The sequence below is a fragment of the Convolutriloba macropyga genome, chromosome 1 (genome assembly GCF_964194025.1).
Source record: "Convolutriloba macropyga chromosome 1, txConMacr16.3, whole genome shotgun sequence".
NCBI lineage: Eukaryota > Metazoa > Xenacoelomorpha > Acoela > Convolutidae > Convolutriloba > Convolutriloba macropyga.
Genome location: NC_134468.1, coordinates 82,245,982 through 82,262,496, shown reverse-complemented (window position 1 = coordinate 82,262,496; position 16,515 = coordinate 82,245,982). Strand labels below are relative to the sequence as shown.

At 39.9% G+C, this 16,515-nt stretch overlaps 1 protein-coding gene across 1 annotated transcript in view; it reads left to right on the top strand.

Annotated features, from left to right (window-relative positions):
- Positions 1-15,780, top strand: part of LOC142352088 (branched-chain-amino-acid aminotransferase, mitochondrial-like) — a 45,460-nt gene extending 29,680 nt beyond the window's left edge. The window contains exon 11 of the mRNA XM_075404459.1: positions 15,468-15,780. Coding sequence (XP_075260574.1) covers positions 15,468-15,578 — 111 coding nt within the window. The 3' untranslated portion in view covers positions 15,579-15,780. The remainder of the gene's footprint in view (positions 1-15,467) is intronic.
- The last annotated feature ends 735 nt before the right edge of the window (positions 15,781-16,515 follow it).

Genomic DNA, 16,515 nt, shown 5'->3' with positions numbered 1-16,515 from the left:
AAACGGGATAAACAGGTAGCGGCCAATGGGCATTAAGCGCTCTTAGAGCCTTTCAGCTCACTAGTCTCCAAGTATGCGATTCACAGAAAATGTTTGAGACTTATACTTGTGGTTTCAAAGGGCGGTTCTTAGAGGTTGACCTCTACCCCCCCCACAATACACCACCCACCCCCCCCCCCACACACACACACACACATTAGCCCCCTCTCATTTTCACTCTCCCCAATCCCCACCACTGCACACCGTTCAGACTAAGGGTCCCGTGCAGCATAAAACCCCCTCCCACCGTCCCCCCCCCACTGTTGCCCCTGACCACCCCCCCACTGTTGCCCCTGACCACCCTCCCCCCCCCCCCCCGCTGCACCCCCCCCCCCCCGCCGGTTCACCTCCTCCCCCCGTTGCGCTCACCTCACTTTGCTTCAATTAAGCTTAAGCTAGCCTCACTAAAACCGTGACGAGGTGCTGTCGAAGCCAACCGCTTGCCATGTTAGTCGGATATGTTAGTGATTTTTGTAATTTTGTAGTCAACAAAATTTAATAAATGGTGACAGCTTTTTGTCATTTGATTTTTGACAAACTATATGTTTGTGTATTAGGAAGAACAAAAGAACTGCTGTTACAATTAGTCCTGTTGGTCTTTTTTATGCGATTTTTCGCTTGACCGATTTTTCGTCTGACGCTTTTGACTTTTCGTCCTCAAAAACGGGAAACAGGTAGCGCCCAGTGGTCATTAAGTGCTCTTAGAGACTTTTAGCTCTGTTGCAGCTCAAACTGTTTTGGAGACTTATAGTTGTGGTGTAAAGGGTGGTTCTTAGAGGTTGAAGACACCCCCACTGTTGACCCCCTCCACTATTGCCCCCACCGAGCTATTGTTCCCACTGTTGCCCCCCCACCCACCCCCATCAGCCCCTCGGTACCCCCCCCCCCCCTCCGTAGCTTTTTTATGCGATTTTTCGCTTGACCGATTTTTCGTCTGACGCTTTTGACTTCGTCCTCAAAAACGGGATAAACAGGTAGCGCCCAGTGGTCATTAAGTGCTCTTAGAGACTTTTGGCTCTGATGCAACTCAAACTGTTTTGGAGACTTATAGTTGTGGTGTAGAGGGTGGTTCTTAGATGTTGAAGACACCCCCACTGTTGACCCCCTCCACTATTGCCCCCACCCACCACCGAGCTATTGACCCCACTGTTGCCCCCCCCGACCCACCCCCATCAGCCCCTCGGTAACTCCCCCCCCCTAGCTACGTTCGAACAAACCAACGCTAAAAACACTTAATTTTATACTAATTTTTACAATTTTCTCAAGTTTTTTGACAATTTTTGTCATTTTTTTGTTCTTTCTGCCCTAGATGTCAAGGAACCTCCTCTAGGGTTTTATAATAGTTTACTGCATAGTTTCTAGTGGTAGTGGAATGGATGGTTTCAACATTTTAACATCACGAATTTTAGCTTTTTTTTTACAAAATGTGCAAGTTTTTTCAATTTTCGGACATTTTTCATTCACGTCTTTCCGAACGCAGGGGCCAGAAGACCTCCTTAAGGGTTTGATAATAAGTAGCTGAAAAAATTTTATATGCCATGGAATAGCTTCAAATTTTTTAATATGACAAATTTTTGCAATTTTTTTTTATAAAAGTTGCATTTTTACCTCCTCTAGGGTTTGACAACAGGTTACCGTATAGGTTCGAATAGTAATGGAATGTTTTTCATGATTTCAACACAACGAGTTTTAGCATTTTTTCACAAAACTTGCATTTTTTTCAGCTTTTTAGACATTGTCTTTATTCCGTTTTTTCAGCCTAACAAAAAATCTTCGTTAGTGTTTGATAATAAATCAACGGAAAATGTTTTTTGGCCAAGGATTAGTTTTCAACTTTTATTATCTCAAATTTTAGCAGTTTTTTATGAAACTTGTAATTTTTTTCAAGTTTGTCTTTTTTTAGGTTTCTCCAGCCTCAAGAGCCACATAATCTCCTCTAGGGTTTAATTATAGCTTAATGTATAGGTTCTAGATGTAAGGAAATGTTTTTCAAGATTTGAATATCAGCATTTTCAAAAAAATATTTCAAGTTTTTGGAATCTTTTCGAATTTATCATTTTTTCCGGCACCAGGGTCCTAGGGACCTCATCCAAGGCTTGATGATAAGCTGCCGCATAATTTCTTGAGTTAGTGGAATGGTGATCAATATTTTAATGACTCCAGCTTTAGCAATTTTTGATAAAATTTAATATTGAATTTTTCGGAAAATTTTTATCATGTTCCAAGTTTACCGATCTTTATGAGCCAGTGCAACTATTGAAAGCTTGAAATAGGGATACTGGATAGTCGATTGTGACAATAAAATTGTTCTGAATATATTAATATCACGAATTTTTAGCAAGGTTTTGTTAAAGTTTGCAATGGTTTTAATTTTAGGAAAATATTTGTCCTTTTCTGACTTTATCAATCATTACTGGTCAAAGAAGCTTTTCAAGTCTTACAGATGGGTTAGTTGACATAACTGCAGAGACAAAATAGTTTTGAACATTTTCACTGCGAAATCTGGAAGGTTTTCTGTTAAATTTTGCAATAATTTGCAAATTTTCAAAATATCAGTTTCATTCGATTTATTTCCCAACAAGGCTAGAAAACTAAAAGGTGCAGAGGCGAATCAAGCTAAAGTTAGCCTCACTAATCCGTGGCTAGCTGCTGACGAAGCCATGGTATGGTACGAAAAGATATGTTTTCAGAAGTTAAATAGGTTCTCAGAATTTTTACTCGAAGGCTTTACTCGAACTGCCGCCCTGATTGCTACCCATTTCTCACAATTGTATGAAAGATACTTTTCATTATTCCTGTAATTTTTTTTCCAGAACTTAGCAATGCCTGTAACAGATCCGTTAAGCTTAACAAATAACTGCATGTGCTTGATGATGGCTGAATTTTAATTGATGATCACTGACGATACCTAGTTCTTTTTCTTTTAGTGGCGTGTCTGATCATAGAAATGGGTTTTCCATAAAGTCTCCATTCTACTCATTTCCTTGCGATTCTTATGCACTCGGCTCGACTTCTTCCTAATTTTTCCGAGATACCATCCAGGTATGTCTTTCTATTTCTTCCTCTGGATCTCTTGCCGTTGATGTATCCGGAAAGAACGTTATCTTCCAACTCGTCTTTTTTGACATGTCCAAAGAACTTAAGTTGCCTAGTTTCAAGATCTCTTAGTATCGTCCGGCTTTTCTGGGTTTTACTTGAAACAAATTCATTGGTTTTGTGTGCTGTGTATGATATGCGCTCCATTTTCCTGATATCACATTTCAACACTTCCAAGGAGCTTCTTCGACTCAAAATTGAGTGTCCACGTTTCACACGCATACAAAAGTACCGGCCAGACGTAGCAACGTAAAACTCTAATTCTAGTTTTGAAAGGAACTTTTTTGTTTGTCACGATCTCTTTCAAATTAGTGAAGGCAGTTTATGACTGGGCTATTCTACTTTTTATTTCTTTTAATTATTTTCCATCTACTGTTATAAGCATCCCAAGATAAGTGAAGGTTTCTGTTTGATTTATCTTTTCTTCATACAAATATACTGAGCACTTTTCTGGTTCCTTGGAAATTGCCATTACTTCGGTTTTGTTTTTCTTAGTGTTAATTTCCATTCCTTGCTTTTCACATGCATACTTTAAGGTTGACTTTAACCACTGAAGTTTTTCCTCCGAATCTGCGATCACTGCTGTGTCGTCTGCAAACCTAAGATTGTTAATGTTTATCGCGCCAATGCAGAAACCTTTCATTTCTTCTGTTGACATCATTTTCTCACTGAAGGTATTATACAGAATTGGGGATGCTACACAGCCCTGTCAGGAGCCAATCTTATGTCAAAGGCATCAGTTTCATCGTGACCAATTTTCATCGTTGCTTTTTGATTCCAATAGATATTTTGTAGAAGGCGAAGGTCTTTGTCATCGATGCCGGCTTCATCAAGGGCTTCTAAAACCTCATTGTGTCGAACCTTATCGAAAGCCTTTACATTATCAATGAAGCAGACAAAAAGTTTGTTGGTGATTCAACAAACTCTCTGCAATAACTCTAGACATAAAATGGCATTTCGAGTGCTTTGTCTGGCATGAATCCGAATTGTTCTCTGCTGATTCGAAAATGGGCTTTCTTTTCAATTCTTTGTACCATAATTCTCAGCAGCAACTTTAAAGCATGGCTCATGAGAGAAATTGTTACGAAATTTTCACATTCTGTAGCAACAGGCTTTTTGGGTAAAGTGACAAACACAGACTTGAGCATTTCATCAGGAACAACGCCCTTTTCGTAAATGCGATCAATCAGGTGATGCACTAAGTCTAGTCCGATCACTTCTGGTGGTTTCAGCGCTTCTATCGGAATACCATCAGGCCCCATTGCTTTATTTTTTTCGCAATTTTCATAGCCCACCAAACTTCATCTTTGAGTATGGGTGGTCCTGTTAATGGTTCCTCGGAAACGAAGGGCATTGATTCACTTCTGTTTGGATCGTCATACAGTTTTTTGGTATATTGCTGCCATCTTTGACTTTACTGCTTTCTAAGAGCAATAACCCATTCTCATCTTTAATCATGCTCGTTCTGCGGGCATTGCGTTGTTTTCCTGAGAGTTCCTTAATTCGTTTGTGTGCTTCAGCTGGGTTTACAAAAAGTCTTCGATTTCTTTGAATTTTACTTCGAAAACTTCGTGTATTCCTCATTGCCCTTCTTTTTGACCTGCTTGTCTATCAAGGGGTATTCATTCGTTCCTTTCGCTCTTCTTTGTTCGTCACAAAATTCTTTTTATCTTCGCTTATCCATGTTTTTTGTTTCTTCTTATGTTGCTTCCTCTAGATATATTCTTTTAAGGCTTTAGTAATTGTGCCACTGAATGTTGCAAACAAGGAGAGGTTTTTCGATTGTAAGAATTTTTTCGCTGTCCTGCTCAACAAATTTTTGGTATTTCTCAGTGACCTCATTCGTACTACTTAATAAGCCTCGATCAAAATTGTCTTTGCCCTGAAGTTTCTTTAGTTTCTTCAGTTTGATTCGGAGTGTTGCTACAACAGGAACATAGTCAGTTCCGCAATCTGCCCCAGGATTTGTTTTCGTGCTTAATAAGCCATTTCTATATCTCTGTGAAATGCATATGTAATCGATCTGATTTTTTGCACGATCACCGGGCTTCTCCCATGTCCAGAGACGTCGTGGATGCTGCTTGAACCACGTGTTTGCAATGACTAGATCGTTCTCTTGGCAAAACTCTACGAATCTTTCAGCTCTGTCGTTCTTGATCCCGAGACCGAAGGGTCCAACAGTGTTACCGACCCTCCCGTTACCAACCTTGGCATTTAGGTCTCCCATCAGTATCTTTGGCTCCCCTGATTTACATTAACTGATGGCTTTTTGGACATCGTTATAGAACTCATCGAGGTTTTCCTCCGTACTGTCTGCTGTTGGTGCGTAAACTTGTATAACACCAGGATCATTTTTACAACTTGAAGTTCCAGTAGAAGAACCTGGTCTGATATGGGGCAGTGACCTTTGCATGCTTGAGATATTTCTTTTTGGAGAATCAATCCTACATTGATACCTAGTTAAACACATTCAATTTTCTTGGTTGATTTTGTTTACCTAATATTGAATTTACACCCTTCAAACTTTTCTGTCTCCTTTCAAGATGAAACGGATTTGAATCAAATGACTTACTTGATTGAATGTTTTCAAATGTTTGTTTACTTGATTGAATGTATTCTATTGTTTATTAATCATTTTTTGTCCTTTCTAGTTTTAAACCTCGTTCTGTAATTAGAGAGTTAGAGCTTCCTATCTACTTGTTATTGGGATAAGAGAAAATTTTACTGAAAAAAGAAAACTGTTGATCAACTTTTTCCACCATTTGCTTAGAAGGATTCTTGAGCCCTCTGTCAATGTACTTTCTCAATAGAAAGATATGACTCTATTAAATAATGGCTTTTAAAGGAAATTTGTAGCAATTTTTTAGTCCTTCTGGGTTTTTCATTTTTCGTACCACCGACGTTTTGTTTGATGGTTTTTTTGTCCTGAAAAATAGGATAAACAGGGCGAAAAAAAACTGGAAGTCAATAAAACGCTGAATAGTTCTATCAGAGCCTTGCTTCTCACTGTTTTCTAAGTATGCGATTCACCGAAATCGCCGAGGAGACTAAATCCATGGCGTGAAGGGCGGTTCTAAGAGTTTGACGTCCTTGCAACAATTTGCTCACCACGCAAATTGTGGCGTATAGTTTAGTAGTTTCTTCAAAGGTGTCCAGGTTTTCTAGATCTAAAAATCTTCAATGCGTTGTCCATTTGGATTGTCTCAACCAGAGTAGCAACTGCGTAAATAGTTCTTTATTTGATTAATGGTTGCCTTCATCTTCTTAGCCGGCTATTATAGCGCTCCGATTTTTTACAATTCAAAAATTTGAATTGTATTGGAACACCGTCGTTTTTTAAGATCTGTTTACATGTTTTCATGATTTCTGAGGTCGAGTTAAAGGGCTGATTTTGATAATGCCGAAACAGAAAGTGGAGCGTAAAAGCAAGTGATTTTGTGGCGTGTTTTTTATTCATGTGTTTTTTATAGCCGCACAGCGATAGCTGGGGCGATTATTGGCCTTCTCTCGGTTTTTTTTTTATTTCGTCCGTCGCGATTTTTGTTACGACCATATGACGTCACAACCACTTCAAATCTGCTTTTTATTTATTCGTTCATACAATTTCATCTGAAGTGCGTGTCATTTTTTGCTCTTAGTGGAGCGAGTTTTTTTTTGTTCATTCGCGTGATTAAATTTTTGGTCACACTTGACTTACCTCATTCTCAAAAATGACTTCCTCAATTTGAAATTGACTTGTATTTACTTTTATTCAAAGAGATAAGGTCAAATGAGTGTGTGTCACTTTAAATGAAGGTTTTTAGAGAGCAGCTAATAGAGGCAGCAAAAACCTTTACAGATTTTTAATCAAAATAGAACATCAGCCTTCAATGAAGACGAATTTTTTTGGTCTGTCTTTTTTACTGTATTTTTTTGAGACTGCAGATCTACGAAGCTATTGCGGCTATTTTCTGGCAATCTGCCAGCTATGTTTTATTTTTTGGCAGAGTGAGAAAATGTTTTTAAGAAAAAATTGATTTCTCTTGAAGGTTTTTATCTGATTTTTTTTTTCATTTTAGTTCTCCCAAACCATTCATAGACCGTTCTAGTTCTGGATTTTGTGTTTAGTCAATGTTTGAATACTTTGAATTGTGTCAGTACTTGTCCTACTATTTTTTTTACTTGTCGAACAAACTTTTTTTCGGATTAACGTTATTCACAGCGTGTTCAACAGTTTGCATTAAACCTTTTTGGACATCTCTAAGCTCATTCTGCTAAAAGTGGTTTTAAACTGAAGTTGCTCAGCAAAGCAATCTAAATTAAACAGAATCAGTCTCGAATTTTTCATTCAAAAGTTTTTATTGCACTTTTTACAGCAATATTGTAAAAAGAAAATACAACATGTTATTCCTTTTGTTCGGGATACGGAGCCAAGAGCGCAGTGTTAGTTCTCACTAAGCGGAAAATAAATACACTCGAATTTTTTAACTCAAAATTGAGCAAGAGAGAAAAGGTCGTGTCTAGGATAATAGTCATCAAAAAAACTTTGTTCAAATAGAAATAAAAATAAATCAATCTAAATAGCTGATCGTTTTGTATAATGAAGTTGTCTAATTTTTGTGTATAAAGTAATTTGATTTTCTTCCGGTTGAATCATGTCAGAGGTATTGTTACTAAGTGATCTATTCTCTTAGAAGGCAAAACGATTAGGCTGTGCTTCCAAATGCATTATTTTTTTATTTTTATATTAAGACAACTGACGCGGTTAACTTGGCAGTTATCAAATATTTAGTGTTGGAGCTGAGCTCGCGAAGCTTGCGTAGGACGAAAAATATTACTGTATCCTATTTTTATCCGGATTATCCATCCCCCCTAGCGAGAAAATTGTGTATAGCAAATCAGAAACAGCCGCGTATGCCACGTCAGCAGAAAAATTGTTAACAAACTGAACAAAAATAAGAACTCATAACAACTCTAATTGTCTTGTCAGCCTAGCAACTCGAGCTAGCAAATAAACTCTGCAATAAAATTGTTGAAATAATATAGTCTTGAGCAGTATATTTGTTACTGCGTCTTGCTTAAACCAAACCCTTGAGTAGTATATTTGTTAAAATTAAACTGTCTTGATAACAAAAATTTGTCTTGAGCAATATTATATCAAATATTGTGTCTTGTATCGAAAACGTCTCGAGCAGTGAATTCAATTTTCTGTGTCCTGATTTCCAGTCTTCAACTCGTGAGTACTCTGCGGAAATCGCAACAAACACACACCTAGGATTAAGTTAGAAACCAATTTTCATAACACTTCTTAGGCATATATTTTGGTCTGAGATTTGTTTCATCAAAACGATTGGACTGGTAAACATAGAGATCCCGTATTGTTTGAACTGTGGACCCAGTTCATTTGAGAGAAAATCCTAACTAAGTAAGTCAAATTAGTTAATGCAATGGTAAATACAGCAGAGCGGATATACAGTTACAAAAGCAAACTGCATCAACGAAGTATCCGGACAGATTTTGTAACCACTCAGAACGAACTGGGCGGTGTAAAACTTTCTTTGTGAAACACAAGGAGAGCAGCCGTTACATTTGGTCCGCCGACCCGGACATTGAAGTACAAACTGCTGTCCAACTCAACAAGTAAAGTGCTAAAGGCATCAGCGAATAAAGCGAAACTCAACAGGCAATTCAACGACGCAAAGCCAATTAGGCAAGGTGCATTAGAACTTGAATATCAAAGCTTATTTAAAGCAAATAAACGAAAGTACCTTAGGGATTCAAGCTGCAGTCCCAAAGTACAAACGAAGTGACTCCGTCACAGAGTCAAGACATTTTGCAAAGACAGATTAGCAACTGTAAAAAACGACTCGACAAAAAAACTCAGGAGGGCCAGGAGCTAATCAGAAACAACGATAGATCAAGCAAACTCAAGACCATTTATCAACAGATACTGAAGCTTGACGACTCTTATTGCACTCTTTCTCGGAAGCGGGCAACTACTCTTCGTGATCCCGAATTGTTTGAACGTTACGAAGCCGAACGACTAAACTTCTTACAAACATTAAACGCAGAGTGGTTACCGTATATCCACGGAGAAACAAACATGACGGATCCACAGAATCAAACTGTTCAATTGACAAGCGGTGCAGAACCAACTGCCGCGAAGACTTCATAGTCTGTTGTAGGAGTTTCTCAACGGACTGTTGAAAATGGAAACCCAAACAAGGACAATGATTTAAAGGCCTCCTCTGATAAACGAGCTAAAAAGGCAGAAAAACTTGCGGTTTTAGAGAAAGACTTTGCAGCAAAAATGAAGTTGAAGAAAATTGAATTCGAATTGAAAAGGAAAGCTTGAAATGGAGATGCAACTTTTTGAAGAAGGTGCACTGAAACTGGAATACGAGAAAGAAGCTCTTGACGCAAGAGCATCAGATTCTGATGAAAGTGCAGCCCCTAGTGTTCGAAGTAGATCACCATTCAATTGGAAAACCCCGAAGAACAAAGATGTTTCCGGTTGGCTCGATAACTCGGATAAATTCTCCAACTTTCACGATTATAGTTTCGAGCGTGCGAAAACCAGGATCGACAACAATTATCCCAGGGTAAGCTTCAATTGCGAAGGTGTACTTAAGTCACGGTCACCAAGCGGAGAGCGTGCCAGCGCAGCCTGGGAACAAGACAAGTGTAAGCGTGATAAACCAAGCAGTAGTAGTCAACTACCTAAGTTGAAGTTGAGTTCATTCGACGGAAACCCCCTAGAGTGGCCGGAGTGGTCGAATATGTTCAAAGCAACGGTTCACCATCGCGATATACCTGACTCAGAGAAAATGAGCCACTTGAAAACATTGTTGACAGGTAAAGCAAAGTCAGCTATATCAGGAATGGGCTATTCGGTAGAGTTTTACGCTCAAGCGTGGGAACTCCTGGGACGGAAGTTTGGGCGACCTTACCTAATTGTCGACGCTCAGCTTAACATATTGCGCAAACAACAACCAATTCGAAAGCACGACTCAACGGCTATAATAAATTACTCAATAACAATCAGCAACCTAGTTAATGTACTGAATCAATACAATTATGAGGGCGATCTGCGTTCAAGTTCAACACTGCAAGTGGCAATTGAAAAACTGCCCCCAAATTTGAAAGAAAAGTGGTTCTTCTTCGTTGACGAGTGTCAAAAAGATAGACCCGATCTCACTCTCCTTGAAAAATGGTAAACTCGAATGGCTTTTGTCCATGAAGGAATGCCATCAACCAAGAGCGAACGAAAGGAAGATGATCGACCAAACGCTAACAAAGAAAAACAATTCTCAAAATCGTCAAATATTAGTGCGAGTTCGAATGCGAACGAAACGAAGCAAATGCAAAACAACAACTGTCCACTAGCGGATGGCACTAATAAAATATGGAACTGTCCAATATTTAAGAGTATGAATGTCACCGATCGCTATGCGGCAGTGAGAAAAGAACACTTATGTTATGGATGTCTGGGGAAAGGGCATGCAATCAAAGATTGTAAAGTCCACCCTTGCGGTATAAATGGATGTACCAAAAAGCACAACAGACTGCTACACTCAGAAAACCAAATGGACGAGGGTAGTCACGCAGTTAACGTAAGCGCAGCAACAATCGGCCAGAGTAACCAAGTTACTAGTTTTCTTCAAATAGTTCCGGTATCGGTTCAGAGCGGTGGTAATAGGTTGACTACCTACGCTATCCTCGATAGTGGGTCAACAGTATCATTCATCGATCAAAGTGTCAAGGATCAACTACAAGCTAAAGGCACGGACGTTACCTTGAACATAGCTGGAATACATGGGACGCAAGATTTGAGGACGGAGAAGGTTCCTATCACAATAAAGGGACTACATTCAAAGGTGCATCCGATTGAAGCGTTTGCACAACCATCAATCTCATTGGGAAACACGACATATGATTACAAGGAACTGAAGAACAAATTCAGAAACCTGAATGTTCTCACTAACAGGACATTCAACCTGATGGAAGTAGGCATCATACTTGGACAAGATGCCTACGAAATTCAACGTCCATTGGACTATAAGATTGGAATACGAAGTGAGCCTTTCGGCGTCTTAACAGAATTAGGATGGGTAGTCAGTGGTCCCATGACAGGCAAGAAAAGTCAAAATGTTTGTCATTTCGCCTCCACAGAAGATGTGAAAGTGGCCGAAAATATACAATCATGGTGGGACATAGAAACTTATGCTTCCAAAATAAATGTTGTAAGTCAATCAAAGAAAGAGCAACAAGCTCAGAAGTTTCTCGAGAGCACAACACAGTTTACAGGCGAGCGGTACGAAGTGGGCATGCTCTGGAATGAACCAGAACTCAATCTTCCAAACAACTACAGCTCAGCCCTTGGTCAGCTCTACTCACTGGAACGAAGATTCCAACGAGACCCAAATTTAAAAGAATTGTATCAACAGTCAACTGATACAGATGTGGAAAAGGGATTTGTGAAGATCATTGGTAAATCGGAAGTCAAAGGCACTTTCGGAAGGGAATGGTATTTGCCACACCATCCAGTACTAAACCCCAACAAACCGGGTAAAGTTCGCCTTGTTTGCAACGCTGCAGCAAAATACAAGGATGTATGCCTAAATGACAAGCTGTTAGCCGGATCCGATCTACTACACGGTTTGATCGGAACAATATTCAGATTTCGAGAAGGACCAATAGCCCTTACCGCAGATATTGAATCAATGTTTCTGCAAGTGCAAGTTCCTGAACGGGATAAAAGCTGCTTGAGATTCTTGTGGCGACCAACAATGAACGAACCTGTGCAAATTTACGAGTATCAACGTCATGTATTCGGAGCAAAGAGTTCAATAACGTGTGCCAACTACGCTCTGAAGCGAGTAGCCATCGATAACGAGGACGAGTTCCCAATTGCAGCAAAAACAATCCAAAGCAACTTCTACATGGACGATTTCATCAAGTCAGTCGAAACACCTGAGGAAGCAATCAAGGTTTTCAAACAACTACAACCTCTTCTCTCAAAACATGGATTTGAACTGAAGAAGTGGATCACAAACAGCGACGTGGTAACCAAAGCAATCCCAGAGGACTTAAGATCAATCAACAAAACCAAGGAGGTTGAAGTAGAACCCAGCAGAGAAGGTTCATCCGTGCTTGGGCTTCAGTGGACGATTATCGATGATAGTCTACAGGTTTGTAGAGGTACAAGCAAAGAAGTTGAGAACCCAATCACGCAAAGGAAGATCTTATCTCTGGTTTCTTCAGTGTTTGATCCTCTTGGACTGTTTGCACCATTCAGTGTTCATATGAGACGACTCCTGAAGCTGAAGAGCATCTGGACAAAAAATGGACAACATTGGGACATGTCAGTGGAACCTAACGAAGAAGAGGAGTTTCTGAAATGGAAAGACCAGCTCCTAGAAGTAGCAGAAACCAGCATTGATAGAAGGTACTTCAGCACAGCCAAGGACAAATGGGAACTTCATGTGTTTGCCGACGCATCTGAAGACACAATGTGCGCAGTGGCATACCTACGTTCAAAGCCCAAAGAATACTCAGCAGACTTAGCATTTGTAATCGGAAAGTGCAGAGTTGCACCGATGCGACACCTTTCCATACCGCGCTTGGAACTACAAGCAGCAGTGATGGCGTTGAGACTTAAAGAACAGATAGTGAAAGAACACGAAGCGAAGATTCACAGTTGCAACTTTTGGTCGGACTCCACAACTTCTGCAATGGATTCATAGCTCCCACCGTAAGAAACAGGTGTTTGTTGCAAACAGAGTGGCTGAGATTTTGGACTCAACTAATGTTTCACAGTGGAATCATGTGAGTGGTATTAACAATCCAGCTGATATCGGGACACGAGCGATCAATGTTGACGAACTTAAGAGAAGCGAATGGCTCACTGGGCCGGCCTGGTTGAAGCAACCAGAGAGCGGATGGCCTAAACAGGTGAATTTAACATTTGCTTCAGACGAACAAATGGTCTTCTAAGCAAAGGTTAAAGAGAAGAAGCTGATGATTCAGTGGGAACGATTCAGCAATTTCAATCGATTTGTAACTACAATGGCATACGTACAGCGCGTATTTAGAAAACACAAACCGGCAACAAAAACACTAAGTGTTGAAGAAAGAGAGGGTGCACAAGCTAGCATCTTCAGGCTACTACAGCAAGAACAGTTTGCTGAAGAGATGAAATCTCCCAAGGTTGAAAAGGAAATTCTAAAAAACAGCAAAATCCTCCAGTGTTTACCATTCATAGACCAGCAAGGACTTATTCGTGCTCAAGGCAGAATAGGTAAAAGTCAATTGAACTTCGAAACCAAGCATCCAATACTGTTACATTGAAAGCACCATGTAGTTGAATTATTCTTGCGAAATGAACATAAGAATAGTCATCACGACGGTACCGAACATTGCAGAAACATAGTTCAGCAGAAATTCTGGATCCTAGGCATACGAAATGCTTTGAGATCGATCAAAAACAAATGCATTAGATGTCGAAAGGGAAGAGCCCAAACAAAGGCACCAGTAATGGCAGATCTACCTGAAGAACGATTAGTCGCATCAACAGTATTCTCGAATGTGGGCGTAGACTATTTCCGACCATTCACAGTAAAGATTGGTCGAAGAAACGAAAAGCGTTGGTGCTGTCTATTCACATGCCTTACTGTACGAGCGGTACATATAGAGATTGTACCAAAACTAGACACTGATTGTTGTCTGAACGCAATTAGGCAAACCGGTCAAAATCATTAGCGATAACGGGACAAACTTCGTTGGAGCTGAAAAAGAACTGGCAGAGTATATAGCAGCATGGAACAAGGTGCGAATTGAAGAACATCTGATTCAACAAGGAATCAGATGGAAGTTCAACCCACCTGCAGCACCACACTTTGGAGGAGTGTGGGAAAGACTGGTTAGGAGTTGCAAGAAGGCAATGTATGCAGTGCTGGCTGGGCAATCGATCAGTCACGGAAGATGTTCTGTCGACCACGATGTGTCTTGTTGAACAGACGTTGAATGCTAGACCGCTGACGCCGGTGAGTTCTGATGCTACGGATTTAGAAGCTATTACTCCGAACAATTTCCTACTTGGCAACAAGAACCTTTGTTTACCGTATCTATCAGGTGCAGAGCAATTTGTTGATCATAGAAAGCTCTTCCGACAAACACAAGCTTATGCAGACCTCATCTGGGATAGATTTCGTAAAGAGTACTTGTCAACGTTGAACAGTCGAAAGAAATGGCAGAACACAACGGACAGAAGTCTTCAGCAGGGTGATCTTGTGTGGTTAGTGGAAGACAGTGACAAACGTGGATATTACGATCTGGATCGAATAACCGAAACCTTTGAAGGTTCCGACGGAGTGATTCGATCAGCGAAAATCCGAACGAAAGATGGATACTACAAGAGGCCAGCAGTGAAGCTCGCTCCAGTGCTATCAATGGACGAAGATGTTTTCACGAAGGAAAACAGGGCCGGCGATGTTGGAGCTGAGCTCGCTAAGCTTGCGTAGGACGAAAACTATTACTGTATCCTATTTTTATCCGGACTATCCATCCCCCCTAGCGAGGAAATTGTGTATAGCAAATCAGAAACAGCCGCGTATGCCACGTCAGCAGAAAAATTGTTAACAAACTGAACAAAAATAAGAACTCATAACAACTCTAATTGTCTTGTCAGCCTAGCAACTCGAGCTAGCAAATAAACTCTGCATTAAAATTGTTGAAATAATATAGTCTTGAGCAGTATATTTGTTACTGCGTCTTGCTTAAACCAAACCCTTGAGTAGTATATTTGTTAAAATTAAACTGTCTTGATAACAAAAATTTGTCTTGAGCAATATTATATCAAATATTGTGTCTTGTATCGAAAACGTCTCGAGCAGTGAATTCAATTTTCTGTGTCCTGATTTCCAGTCTTCAACTCGTGAGTACTCTGCGGAAATCGCAACAAACACACACCTAGGATTAAGTTAGAAACCAATTTTCATAACACTTCTTAGGCATATATTTTTGCCTTAGATTTGTTTCATCAAAACGATTGGACTGGTAAACATAGAGATCCCGTATTGTTTGAACTGTGGACCCAGTTCAATTGAGAGAAAATCCTAACTAAGTAAGTCAAATTAGTTAATGCAATGGTAAAGACGGCAGAGCGGATATACAGTTACAAAAGCAAACTGCATCAACGAAGTATCCGGACAGATTTTCTAACCACTCAACGAACTGGGCGGTGTAAAACTTTCTTTGTGAAACACAAGGAGAGCAGCCGTTACATTTAGTTTCCTGTGATTTTTAGGGCTACATTACTTCAAAAAAAATCACCGTAAAAAATTCTGTTTCAGTATGACGAGGTTGATCATGAGTGGTCTGTGGCAGTTGATGACATAATCGCCCACTCAGGGACTGACAGGAGGATGTTCTCTCATGACACTGATGACGTCAGAAGAACATAATGACAATTAAGAAATATTCAACAACAGCAGTAATAAAGACTTGAGCGTAGTAAGTGCGCTAAACTGGCTCAAGTGGTCACACTAAGTTATAGACTAGAACTCCCATTTTATTCTACAAATTGTATACAACTTTGGGGGCTAGGGGTATTAGCCGACATACAATTTAGAAGACACGCCAATTGGCCGACAGATTTCACCAAGACGATGTAAAAATGACGGAAATTAGAATTGAATTAATCAAATAGTTTCATTAGACGCTTTGACTTAGTTATCTTCGGGTGCAAGAATTTGTTCGGTTGTGATAGATTCATATCAAGTCCTTCGAGCCGCAAAGGCATGGCCAAATTAATAAAAAGGACTCTACCCGCTTAGGGCGTGGGTAATTATCATGAACTGTGGTTTTCGAGTAGTTGTATTTGCTGAAGATTGCGGCTAAAAGGTGTGTGGGCTAATTTGTATGACGGCTAATTGACCGGCCACTACAATATAGAGCAGTGCAATTAGGAACGGCGCTATTAGTGCACGTATAATTTGTGTTCGTTTGTTGTCTTTTATCAAGATAGGGGCACTTGGTATTCAAGTTATTTAGTTACTAAGTTATTACAATAGATTATTTGAAGTTAAAAACTGTCTTTTACAAGTTAAAAACTAACTCAACAAAGAGAGGATTGGCGCTGTGGAGCCAAACTATCCAAAATATGCTTTATTGGATTCTGTATCTAAGGGTTCCGATCGAAATTTGTCTACCTGAATGTTCTTTCATGCGAACTAGTTGACTTTTTCGCGCTTGACCTCTCGAATTTTGCGTGCATTCGGAATTCCTAGCAACACTCAATCGATGACAATTTATTACCAGGAATGAAACAACAGCGCGGAAAATTGTTTTCGCGATACAATGAAGGCATTGATGGTGTGATGTCATTTCTGAGTCTCCATC